Raw genomic sequence first — 12969 nt, 5'->3', positions numbered from 1 at the left:
GGTGGTTGAAATAGACATGTTCTTTGCATGTTTTGTGAGATTCTCCCTCATATTACAATATGCCACATGACCACAGATGCTGCTATATGAATATGTCTGGGGCTGGTCTTATTCTGTATACATAGACATGTTGACTTCTGAAACGCCTCAGTTAACATTTACTGTCAGAACTGCTCTTGATATTACATGAGAGACCATATACCTTTTAATGACTTTCCAAGTGAATGCCTTGTAATTATATTGTTCTGCCAATACTGATTGTTCAAGCAAAAATATATGGCTTAAAAATGTTATTTAGCTACATTAAACATTGAAATATTGTTATGATATATATGAAATGATGTAAGCTTCAAAAATAAACTCATATAAAGCAACAAATATATTCTGCATTCATTGTTTTTTTGTTTTGCTTTTAGACATTGACATTCATACATTAAAAACACAAATATACTTTGGTAAGAGTTTTAATATATTCAATATCATTCACATTCTTTAATTAACAAGTCACATTTGGTCAGACATGTTTGGAGAAAATCATAATAAATATAGGTTTATAAAAATAATCATTAAAGGAGTAGCTTTTAGCTCTAATTCAAAGCTTATAACACAAACTATTTTTCAATGGCTGATCATTTGTCCAAAAAATTAAGGAACAAAGCAAGATTAGTAATCAACAATGCATATTAAAGTTCTTGCATTATATTTTAATATAGAAACCAACATATCATATAAAAGTTAAGATGATTTGAGTCAGTTTAGTGGGAATACAACACTGGATAACCAGAAATCACAGTCCATGCATCCCTGAAGAACTATGAATCTTCTATCGTGTGCAAACATCTTCATTGCACTGTAAAGAACACAAAATGGAAAATCATTATTAAATTGGTTGATGGTGTGAAAATGAATTATTAAACTTGAGTATTATATAACACTGGATCTCATTGACTTATTTTATGCACAAAGGAAAACAACGTGGACATATTTTTCCAAAAATATTAGTGTTTGATGAAGCAGAAAAAGGCATACAGGTTGGGAAAGGCACAAGAATTTGCATTTTGTTGGGGGAACTTACCCTTTAATTAAGGAAAGTCCATTTTTTAAGCTAAAAGCAAAGTATAACTAAGACTCTCAGGTCAGACTGTGAATGCATTTACGGCCGTGTGAAAGTCACTCGCATCTCACACTCCAGAGGAAATGGCATCGATAAAGATGACGCCGATGGTATTTTATGGGTAAACAAGGCCTGCGGCACGTCCTGTTATTGAACTTTAAAGCAACATCTATTCTAAAAGAGCAGCTGTGGTGCGTCTTTTGACTTAGTTATATTAATAGAATATTTCACAGTTACCAGATTGAGCAGAGTTATGCATTTCTGACAAACCGTTTAATTCTGAGATTCATCTCATGTCAGAATACAAAAAACTGAATACTGAAGAATTAAGTTCTGTACAGAAAATCAAGTGGCAATTATTTATACAGCGCTTTATACAATAAAAATGACATTATAAAACATGCTAAATTCATCTATAAGCAGCTCTACAGATGTCAACAGTGTCTTTATTCAGTTATTGTGCTCTCGTTTGCTAAACTTCATGCTGAAATCAAAAGTCTGCCAACATGAGAGAACATTTTTAGAAGAAAAAAAAATAAAAATAAATAAATAGGTACAGCGCTGTCATTGGGGCAGCACCAAAAAGGTACATATTTATACCTTAATTACCCTTACATGGTACATATTAGTTAGTACCTAAAATGTACATATAAGCAGAGCTGGGTTCTTTTTATAGTTCTTTTTAAATGCCTGAAATCAAGATCACAATTAGCTTATGGATTACATGTTTACATATTATTCACACAATGGCAGTTAATGCTTAATGCATTTCATGATGTTGATAAAGAATTGACTGTATTTTCTTTTCTTTTGTTTTTCGGTACACAGTAATCCCATTCAAACCTATGTGATGAACAAGTTAGGTCAAACGCTATCGAAAAGTATGTGCAATCCAGATTACGAACTACAATTATCGTTTTATTACAATTTGTCTACACTTTTGAAAGAGTAGCGCCACAGAGAGAGTTTTGGACCCTTTTTTCGGAGAGTGTCTGAAGTCTACTCAATCCCCAGAAACATTTCTCTTGAGACTGTCCCGTGTCATTCAGTGACGACACTGGGTTTGGGACCTTTCCTTCCTGAGGTGGTGTAAGAAAACTTTTTTGGACAATCTTCTCAGAGATATGCTGCTGACTGACACCATGTTTATTCTCTGGATGGACTAAATGTCTTTTGGTAGTTTTAGGGGTGTGGTACGACACAAAACACCCTTCCTAAAACCAGACTTTTGACTTAGGCATGAAGTTAAACAAATGAGACCACAATAGACCAGCACAGAAAAAAAACATGCTAAAAATATGCCATGACACAATTTGCACAGAAAACACGGATGAAATGAATTGAAATCTCTTGCGTGACTTTTTTAATTAGAATTGTTATACAAATATATATTCTTTTTTCAATAATTAGAAGCTACAAATTTGTTGCAATGATATATCATTAATTAAAACTAAAACCACAAAATAATTTCTTTTTGTTAATTTAAATAAAATTCCTAATTAAAATATAATTTTTTAAAAATACAGAAAAGTAAACAATTTATTCCAGTTAGTTATTTCTCATTTTCTTTAAAGTACTAAATTAAATAAAACTAAAACTAATAAATATAAATAAATAAATTGCATATTAAAAAAAAAACAACGAAATCGCTAAAATGTTATCTTATATTTTCAGTTTAGTTACTTTAATTTTAAAATTATAGTAGTATATCAGTGATCCTAAATAGCAGTGGAATATATATATATATATTTAACAGGCTTTTGTTTCACTGTTTATGAAGACATTTTTTATACAAATTACAAGAACCACTGACGAAGAAATACATTCTTTCGTCATTTCAGAATTAAATGTTTTGTCTGAAGAACCACAAACTTTTTTCAGGACATTTCTAAGTATCTTTTTTGGTTCATATACCATTATGCTACTGAACCACCCATCTTAATAAAACCGAATCCCTATTGGTCATTTTTTATAAACCGCTGTCTTTCAGAATAAAAACTATGTGGTGTAACCTCTGAATTGTTGCAAGATGGTGATTTACTATGGGAGTCCTGTGCATGCAAGCCAGAAAACTAGAGGACTACATCATTTATCATGTAATGCAAAGACATCCAATGTCCAAATACTTCTTGGAGTGACTGTATTTGTACATAAAGGTAAAAGTAATGTAAGGAAATTCTCAGTTGGAACATACAACAAAACTATCATTTTCTTATGCATGTCTTTCTTTCTTACATGCAATCAACATAATAAAAGGTAAATGAGGACTGGGATAGTTAAGCTCACATAATGACAACAGAGCACAATAAAAGTAGTCAGTTTGACTTGTGCACTATATATGAAGTCTGTTTTGTGCACAGACTTGACCATCTACACATACTATGGTTAAAAAGCTTTTATAAAGGGTGAAACCCGAAGATTTCTACTTTTAACCCTTTAAAGCTGCAGGTCTTGTTTATTCATAAATACACACTTTTCAAGTGCCTCTAAATTATCACGCAGTTGAAAAACCTGTTGTCCGTAATCTACTACATGCTTTAAGCCATTTGACTGGTAGATTATACTTTTTAGCAAAAAATAAAAAATAAAAGACCTTTTAATATAATTGTAAAAACATTCACTTTATGATACTCACAAATAAATATAATAACTTATACTTTTATACTTTTTATTTATTTTATTTTTTTTTGAAAAATCATGTTATGCATGAGTATTGAATATGATCATCAGGCTTTTAAGTAGCATTTATTTGTTAATTTCGCAATCTTAATTTTATTGCATTACATCATATAGATCATAAACGCATATAGAGATCATAAAACTAAGCATTTAAATATAACACAGATATATCATTTTATATATAATTTTATCTGATATACTGTTTTATTTATATCACTGTTTTACGTTACCAGCCATTCAAATTTCATCTTACTTTTAGCCATACAAAATATCAGCACCTGAAACAAATTGCTTTTTTTTTTTTTAGCGATAGCGAATGCTACTCTATTTCTCTGCAGAACGTTTTTTTTTTTTTTTTTTTTAGACTGGACACACATGGCACCATGTGAACATGCTAGTTTCGTTTACATCTAATCTTGAGCTCGTCAAGGAAGAGAGAGGCCAAAAGTGTCATTTCCTCCAGGATACCACCGTTAACTCCTAACCTCAGACCACGCATTACTTTAAAAGCTACACGTCTGTGTAAAAAACCCCTGTAATAACCAGCAGCAGAAATAGCAGCCTAGGGAAATGCATCAGTTGGTTTTAGTGGGTTTCATTGTAATATGAGCCCTCTGTAATCTCACTCCCAGGTGCATCAATGGAAACTCGGGCGGTTAAGATCATGTTAAACCAGGAGATCAGCCTCACAACAAGACTCTGTTCTGTACTACAATCACTTCACTTGTTCAAACATCCACTTACATAAGCATCTGTGCTCCAACATTGGCTCTTGTGTGCTTGCATGGATCAATGCAAACCAAATATTCTTTACTGCAGTAAAAACCAAAGTGTAATTGTCCTTGAAAAGCAACACTACTCAATAAGAGCATTTATAATGGCCTCAAAACAAGTGCTAATGTAACAGTATGGTCACATTTCTGGAGTCAATTAAAGTAAAAACCTAAAAATAGAGAAAAAACACTTGCTCTTTGACCTTAATATAATAAACACTTGTTCAGTGAGTCATTTTATACATCAAAATGTCAATGCGAGTCATTTAAAAGCACTCAGACAGTTTCTTGCTAAGAAACTCAATTATAAAATAGTTTATGTGTGAGATACATGTGGTAATGCCTATTTTCATATATTCCAGTTGATTAAATAAGAAAGATACTTTACCTCATTTTTAACTGGATTAAATGAATAAGTTTCACATTATGTAAACACTATTTTAGAAATCTCAAAACAGTAACACTAATATTATAAAATAAAGGTTCAGGCTTCAAATTCTGCATTCAGAGTTGCTGTAGAATAGCTGATAAATGCACAAAATATTAAATCTGTATCAATGCACCAAACAAAAAACAAGAAAAAAAAAAAAAAAAAAAAAAACTACAAATCTCTACCTGATTAATTTCTATCCAGTCCCATTAGAAATCATTGTGTACTGCACTGCTGTTCCTGTTAGTATAAAATCCCGCAGAGGAAGAATACCTGAATGGATTGATAAACAGAGCTATACTATAGTATCTGAGGCTTCACCTTACAAATGCTTCATGTTTTACCTGTGGCTTTTCACCAGCCTGGACGTTCGCCGAGATCCCGAGAGCTTTGGTGATGTCCTCCAGAGATATGTTGTCTGCAGGAGATTTCTGGACAAAATGCAGCAGAACCTTTTCTCCACCTGAACAGGGTGACATTTTTTTTTTTTTTAAATTGGGATTTCCGGGTTTTGTTTTCATGACAATTAAGATTATCGTAAGATAGAAAATTTCATTAAATAGTGAAGTATTTATACATCATGGAACACCTGTTAAAACAGGAAATTAATAATTTAAGCAGATTTTAATTAGAAAAACATAATTGTGTCCAGACGTAATTATTCTCATTACTATGTTACAGTAATGAGAGTTTAATGATAATCATCAAGAAATTAATGAGAATCGCAAACAAACCCCGAAAAACATCCGGTTGCATTCAAGTGATGAGAACATGTTTCATTTTCTTGAAAATAATGCCACAATGCACAAAAAGTTATTCAAGATTCAAGATATAGATGAGTTTGTTCCTTCATCTGAACAGATTTGGTGAAATGTAGCATTGCATCATTTGCTTACCATTGGATGCTCTGCAGTGAATGGGTGCCGTCAGAATAAGAGTTCAAACATCTGATAAAAACATCACAATCTACACGACTCCAGTACATCAGTCCATCAGTTCACATCTTGTGAATCCAAAAGCTGTGTGTTTTTAAGAAACAAATCCAACATTAAGGCGTTTTAGCTTTTTTAACCATTGCTTCCGGCCAAAATATGAGTCAATAATCCAAAATTACCCTCCCTCAAGGAAAAAGTTCATCACCTGTTGTTCTCTCACATCACATTCTACTGAATTTTGTTTTAAAATATTTTTCAGTTGTAAAATGATGCTTAACGATTGATTTGTTTGTTACAAGTAACATGCAGATGGACTGGAGTCATGTGGATTATTGTGATGTTTTTATCAGATGTTTGACTCTCATTCTGACGGCACCCATTCACTGCAGAGCATCCATTGGTGAGCAAGTGATGTAATGCTACATTTCTCAAGATTTGTTCTGATGAAGAAACAAAACTCAGTACATTTTCTTTCTTGAGTGAACTTTTTCTATAAACCGCACACAGTGTTTAAAAAATAAGACACAGAAACCCATCAAAACCTTATACATCGAGGAATTTTTCTGAAATGATAATATCTGCTACTGGCAGATTTCTTCATACCATTGAGCAGATTTGCATGCTCCAGATTTTATATATGTGAGGTCATGTTGCCCTCTAGTGACAATAATTCAGACCGCATAGGATACAAGATTTTCTTGTTTTCAGTTTTCTATCAGTTCACAGAGAACATTATAGTAACACACCTATCTAACAACAAGACTGAACGCATACATTTCATTGAGTGTGTCTGCAGAATAATGAAAATGCATGAAAATGACAGAAAACATTGTAATTTTACCTTTTGCGACGATGAGCATGCCTCCACTCTGCAAAAGATCTCCACTAAAGTTCCCTTGAATTCCTTCTGCACTTGCCTTCAAGAAAGGGTGTAACATAAGGATCAATAGATTTTAAAGATGCTTTAAAATGCATGTACATCTTGAAATACGATATTATTTAATGCCTCAAACAAGGCCTTAAAAAAAATTTACAGACAAGACAGCATTTTAAAGTAATGTAATCTATAAAGTATCACTACACATGAATTATAATTTACAATAAATCTTTTTTTTTTTTTTTTTTTTTTTATGGCAGCGTGTAATGTTTTATAAATACCTTTGAGGCGATTTCTCGTACTTTCTTCCCCATAGCAGCTGGAATCACATTCATGGCATTGTACCTGAGATTGGAAACCAGAAAGATTTTTGTACATTTTGACATGCTTGCATCACGGCCCATAACACAAATACAAAAAATATTAAAAAACACATACATTACAAGTTTCCTCATACCTTTTAAAGCCTAAATCTCTGTAACACTGTTTTTTCTCATCAATGTAGATGTCTGAAACAACAAAGAGAAAGTTAAAAATTCACAGGATCAGGAAGATGGTAATGATAGCTTTTATCAGTGGCAAACCTAAGGTCAACACAGGCATGGTAATCATAGTAACAGGTCATAAAATTACAGTAAAAAACAAGAATTCAATCACCAATAAATTCAACACTAAACCCACACAATGTGCTTAACCTGAGGTTATCACTTATTTCAGAAGAAAGAATGCAAAGCATTGCATTTTCTAATCTGGTATCTCCTGCTTTGGAGATGCATTAACAAAACCTGATTTCAGTAAGATTCGAAAAGTAGATCACCATTTGCTTCAATAGAAGCAAGAAAGCATTTAGAAATGTCTTGCAATCTGAAATATTTCACCTACATTTCATAATATTATGCCATGTTTATAACTTAAAAAAAATGTTTACAAATATTTGAAACAATTAAATGTTTAATGTTCAATGTTTTGTATTTTCATACATTCCTTTTATTGACACGTTAAAGTGTTTCTATATTTAAAAAAATATATATAAAAAAATCTAAAGGAAAAGTTTTTAGGGTTTCATTTTAATTAAGTTTAAATGTTTATATCTCTTAAAACAGTTTTTAAAATCATAAATAAAAATAAATTAGTATTTTCATTGTTTCCTTTTATTCCCAGTTTTAAATGTTTCTATCTTTTATCAAATAGATTTTCAAAAAAATCACCCTCACCTAGAATTTTTACTATAGTCTATATTTCAGCAACATTATTGCAAAACTAAGAAATTAGGAACAATACTAAAGATGTGTGACAAATCCTCACCTCCCTTGAAGAACCCCCCATCTATGAACTCCTTCACTCCAGTCTCTTCAGGTCCGATGCCGATCAGAGCGACACCGTTTGCTTTCAGGTCCTTCTCCAGTTTACTGACCTCTGCTGACATCCACCGACAAACCTGACAACCAAACCTCCGCAAGAAGAAGAGAACAACCGTCTGCTCCTGCCACAGAGAACCAATCTCCACCATCTAAGACACAAGACATGAGACAAACAGAACAAATGTCGACAAGATATATTCAAAGTGAATGGGCTTCCATGTTTTCCATGATATTAAACATGAAACTGTGACATCAGTGTCAGACTTTTCCTATGTACACAAAAGGCCTATTTCTCTCAAATATTGTTCACAATCTGTCTAAATCTGTGTTAGTGAGCACTTCTCCTTTGCCGAGATAATCCATCCACCTCACAGGTGTGACACATCAAGATACTGATTAGACAGCATGATTATTGCACAGGTGTGCCTTAGGCTGACCACAATAAAAGGCCACTCTAAAATCTGCAGTTTTATCACACAGCACAATGCCACAGATGTTGCAAGTTTTGAGGGCGCATGCAATTGTCATGCTGACTGCAGGAATGTCCACCAGAGATGTTGCCCATGAATTGAATGTTAATTTCTCTACCATAAGCCATCTCCAAAGATGTTTCAGAGAATTTGGAATCAACACAGGTGCATTTTATTGATGGCATTTTGAATGCACAGAGATACCGTGACGAGATCCTGAGGTCCATTGTAGTGCCATTCATTCACGACCATCACCACATGATAATGCACGGCCCCATGTTGCAAGGATTTGTACACAATTCCTGGATGCTTTTTTTAATGCCCATGGACATTATTTGTTTATGGTTATATGATTTTACCTTATGTGAAATATACCTTTAAAAAAAAAAAAAAGGCAAAGAAGGCAAATCTATTACATACAATGTTTAATATTATTACAGCAGCAGCAGGAAGCATGAAGTGCTCTAAAACTTCCTGATATACGACTGTGTTGTTGACCTTGGACCTCAGAAAACACAGTGGACCAACACCAGCACATGACATGGCACCCCAAACCATCACTGACTGTGGAAACTTTACACTGGACCTCAAGCAGTGTGAATTGTGTGCCTCTCCTCTCTTCCTCCAGACTCTGGGACCCTGATATCCAAAGGAAATGCAATATTTACTTTCATCAGAGAACATAACTATGGACCACTCAGCAGCAGTTGAGTCCTTTTTGAAGCGAGATGCTTCTGACGCTGTCTGTTGTTCAAGAGTGTCTTGACACAAGGGATGCAACAGCTGTAAACCATGTCTTGCATACGTCTGTGCGTAGTGGTTCTTGCAGCACTGACTCCAGCTGCAGTCCACTCTTTGTGAATCTCCCCCACATATTTAAATGGGTTTTGTTTCAAAACCCTCTCCAGGGTGCAGTTATCCCCATTGCTTATACACTTTTTTTCTACCACATCTTTTCCTTCCCTTCGCCTCTCTATTAATGTGCTTGGACACAGAGCTCTGTGAACAGCCAGCCTCTTTTGCAATGACCTTTTGTGTCTTGCCCTCCTTGTGCAAGGTGTCAATGGTCGTCTTTTGGACAACGGTCAAGTTAGCAGTCTTCCCCATGATTGTGTAGCCTACAGAACTAGACTGAGAGAACATTTTAAGGCCTTTGCAGGTGTTTGGAGTTAATTAGCTGATTAGAGTGTGGCACCAGGTGTCTTCAATATTGAACCTTTTCACAATATTCTAATTTTCTGAGATACTGAATTTGGGATTTTCCTTAGATGTCAGTTATACCATATTTTCCGCACTATAAGGCGCACTTAAAAGCCTTTAATTTTCTCAAAAAAACAACAACCGCTTGGCTTGGTGTTCATCTTCAGTTCTCTCTTCACAGCAGTTCAGTCAGTGTACTGTTTGAGTAAATGAATTACTCCGGGATATTGGTTTGTTTGAACTCAGAGGGAATGTCAGCCACATTAAAAAAGTTAACAGCTTAAGTCATTTGTGGATTAATGCGTATTGGAGACACGAACAGTTTAAAATGATTCAGTTCCATCTGGTGAACTGGTTCAAAAAGATCAGGTTACATCGAATGATTCGTTTGTGAACCGGATATTACAAACTGCTTTGTTTTGAACTCTCTCTCACAACTAGTGAGGTCCGATTAGTGAACGAATCATTCAATTTAACCGGTTCTTCTTAGTGAACCAGTTGAACCAGTTCACCAAATCGAACTGAATCGTTTGAAACGGTTCCCATCCCCAATACGCATTAATCCACAAATTACTTAAACTGTTAACTTTTTTAACGTGACTGACATTCCCTCTGAGTCAGAATAAACCAATATCCAGGAGTAATTCATTTACTCATACAGTACACTTACTGAACTGCTGTGAAGACCGAACTGAAGATGAACACCGAGCCGAGCCAGATGACGAACGAACACGCCCACTGTTTGAGCAGTTCTCGTTCTCGAGTAAAGAACCGGTTGCATCTGTTTTTTTTTTTTTTTTTTTTTTTTTTTTGTAAGTTGAATGTTTCTAATCTGTATATTGTAGATAATGTATAGGCCAAAAAGGGTTTTCATTAAAGTTGGACAATAATTAAGACTCTAAAGACTTAAAAATAGTCTAAAGACTTAAAAATAGTCTAAAGACTTTAATAGGAATAAGGGATGATTTATGAAATATCAGTACTGTATTTATAGTTAATGATGACACATTCACAAATTGAGTTTGTAGTAAATAGAACCAGAACACGAGTAGAGCAGCTGATGACACTGAACTGCAGCACGTGCCGGTTAGAGCGATTCTCGTTCTCGAGTCAAGAACCGGTTGCATCGGTTTTCGGATCATCAGTACACTGAACTGAAAACCGTTTTTTTTTCCGGACGCGTCCGAATCGAGAACCGAGGAGCTGATGATACTGCGCATGTGTGATTCAGTGTGAAGCAGACTGACACACAGAGCATCTGAACCAAACTGGTTCTTTTGGTAATTGATTCTGAACTGATTCTGTGCTAATGTTATGAGCGCGGGTAATCCGAGGGTTTGAATGAAGGGCAATCTGGCAAAAGGTAAGTTCATTTAATAACAAATACATCGCAATGGATTATGTATAGTAAGTGGATCATGGTTTCTGTGCTGATGACACCTAATTTATTTACTTTATATCTTCAAGGCTTAAATCCTCATATGCACATTATTGATGTTACTGTATTTGGGTGTGTTGTTGCAAAACTTAATTGTAAACTTTTGATGATTATGAGGTTCCCAACTGACTAAAGCTGATTACTGACTTTATATATTTGAATGTTTGATAGACGTGACGCCATTACGTCATCACCAATGACGTCAATGATGTCACATGGACTACTTTGGTGATGTTTTCTTACCTTTCTGGTTTCAATGGTGGAATTGAGAGCTCTCGGACTAAATCTAAAATATCTTAAACTGTGTCCGCGGAGGTCTCACGGGTTTGGAACGACATGAGGGTGAGTTATTAATGACATGATTTTGATTTTTGGGTGAACTATCCCTTTAACAGGTGCAGTGTGAAAAGAGCTCGTGCAATCAAGAGAATTATAACAGCATTACTTATGTTCAAAAAGTCACGTGAAACATCAGAACAGGAAGCGTATTTTTCTTTTTCATGAAAATACCTTAAAATAGTCATTTAAACGACTTGTTAACTTGATATTGTCAAATTATTTTCAAGAATAAGGTTTATTTTGTACTATTTAAGTTTAGTAATTGATTCATTCATTGAAAGTCCCTGCACTCGCCTCGTACTTAAGAGAAACATTTCACGTAAAATATTATTACCTCTCCAGTCGTGGTGCTTTTCAGTTGGTTGGCTCCTAGGCTGGTCAGATTTACGGATGACATTTTCTTAATGTTTATTTATTGCCTTTAGGTGTGAGGTTCGTCCTTGTTTCCTTCAGTGGTTTCTGTATTTTACGCAAGAACACAAACACGCCGCTGTTATATACACACGCCCACTTGTGTAAGACATGACGTGAGCGACACACGTATCGACCAATCACAGCGTGAAGAATTCAAACCATGCGCTTGAGGGGCGGGGCATATTACATAAATATGACAATGGCAACTCTGTGTCATTATTTATGCAACAATACATCTTATCTTAACACCCCGATTTTATTTACCCCGTGCAAACTGAATATTAAATATTACACGGTTTTATATATAAATATTTGAGCCCAAGATTAGGTTTAACATATAAAATAATTCTAGGGTGTGGTTTACCTGTACATCAAAGGTCAGTAATTTCAGTTCGTCTGTCTGCCATTTGAATGTTTTAATGATTTACATTCAATAATCAATACTGACCATTAGGAGAAAGAGAGAGGGAAAATGTATTTTATTCAATCAATGTAGCCTATATAGTAAATCATTGACTTCAGAATAGAGTTGGTTTGCCAGTGCTTTCCACATAAAATAAAAGTGAACTAAAAATAAAATAAAATAACTATTATCACAAAAGTAGGCACTTTACCTTACCAAGAGATGTTTTGTTCGTTTGAGTAAGAAAAGAAAAGTATCCAATCAGCTTACTAAAAAAAAATAAAAAAATAAATAAAACAAAAACAGATAAATAAATAAAAATCCAGTAATGTCAAATATGAAGAGGTTAATCACTTATTTATTAATTGCGAAAATAATATGCACCTCTCAACACATACACACATGTTTATATATTTTGTATTTTTAATTTAAACATCAACAATATCAATGAATGGAATATCACATTCCCAACTAACAGAGCACTTTAGCTAACGTTCTGGAAAAGGTCTCTTCTGCACAAACGTTCTTCCAGGAAC

General features: G+C 34.2%; 1 protein-coding gene across 1 annotated transcript; it reads right to left on the bottom strand.

Moving 5' to 3' along the window:
* Window positions 1-448: 448 nt before the first annotated feature.
* Window positions 449-12148, bottom strand: prxl2b (peroxiredoxin like 2B). The gene is made up of 7 exons (XM_052609268.1): window positions 11951-12148; window positions 8114-8318; window positions 7266-7317; window positions 7090-7153; window positions 6773-6848; window positions 5341-5459; window positions 449-850 (listed from the first exon to the last, which is right to left on the bottom strand). The coding sequence occupies exons 1-7, from the start codon at window positions 12011-12013 to the stop codon at window positions 824-826; spliced, it is 606 nt and encodes a 201-aa protein (XP_052465228.1). The 5' UTR covers window positions 12014-12148; the 3' UTR covers window positions 449-823.
* Between the last annotated feature and the right edge of the window lie 821 nt (window positions 12149-12969).

Source organism: Carassius gibelio, chromosome A11 (genome assembly GCF_023724105.1).
Source record: "Carassius gibelio isolate Cgi1373 ecotype wild population from Czech Republic chromosome A11, carGib1.2-hapl.c, whole genome shotgun sequence".
Lineage (NCBI taxonomy): Eukaryota > Metazoa > Chordata > Actinopteri > Cypriniformes > Cyprinidae > Carassius > Carassius gibelio.
The sequence above is the reverse complement of the archived record's forward strand: the minus strand, read 5'-3'. Positions and strand labels throughout refer to the sequence as shown.

What these genes read in the sequence shown, in the direction of transcription:
- prxl2b (XM_052609268.1), bottom strand. Translation starts at nt 12,013, where the DNA reads ATGTCATCCGTAAATCTGACCAGCCTAGGAGCCAACCAACTGAAAAGC. An exon ending in TGGGGGGTTCTTCAAGGGAG is followed by an intron (nt 7,318 to 8,113) that starts GTGAGGATTTGT and finishes TTGTTGTTTCAG; the next exon opens with ACATCTACATTGATGAGAAA. An exon ending in AGGCTGGTGAAAAGCCACAG is followed by an intron (nt 851 to 5,340) that starts GTAAAACATGAA and finishes TGTTCTTTACAG; the next exon opens with TGCAATGAAGATGTTTGCAC.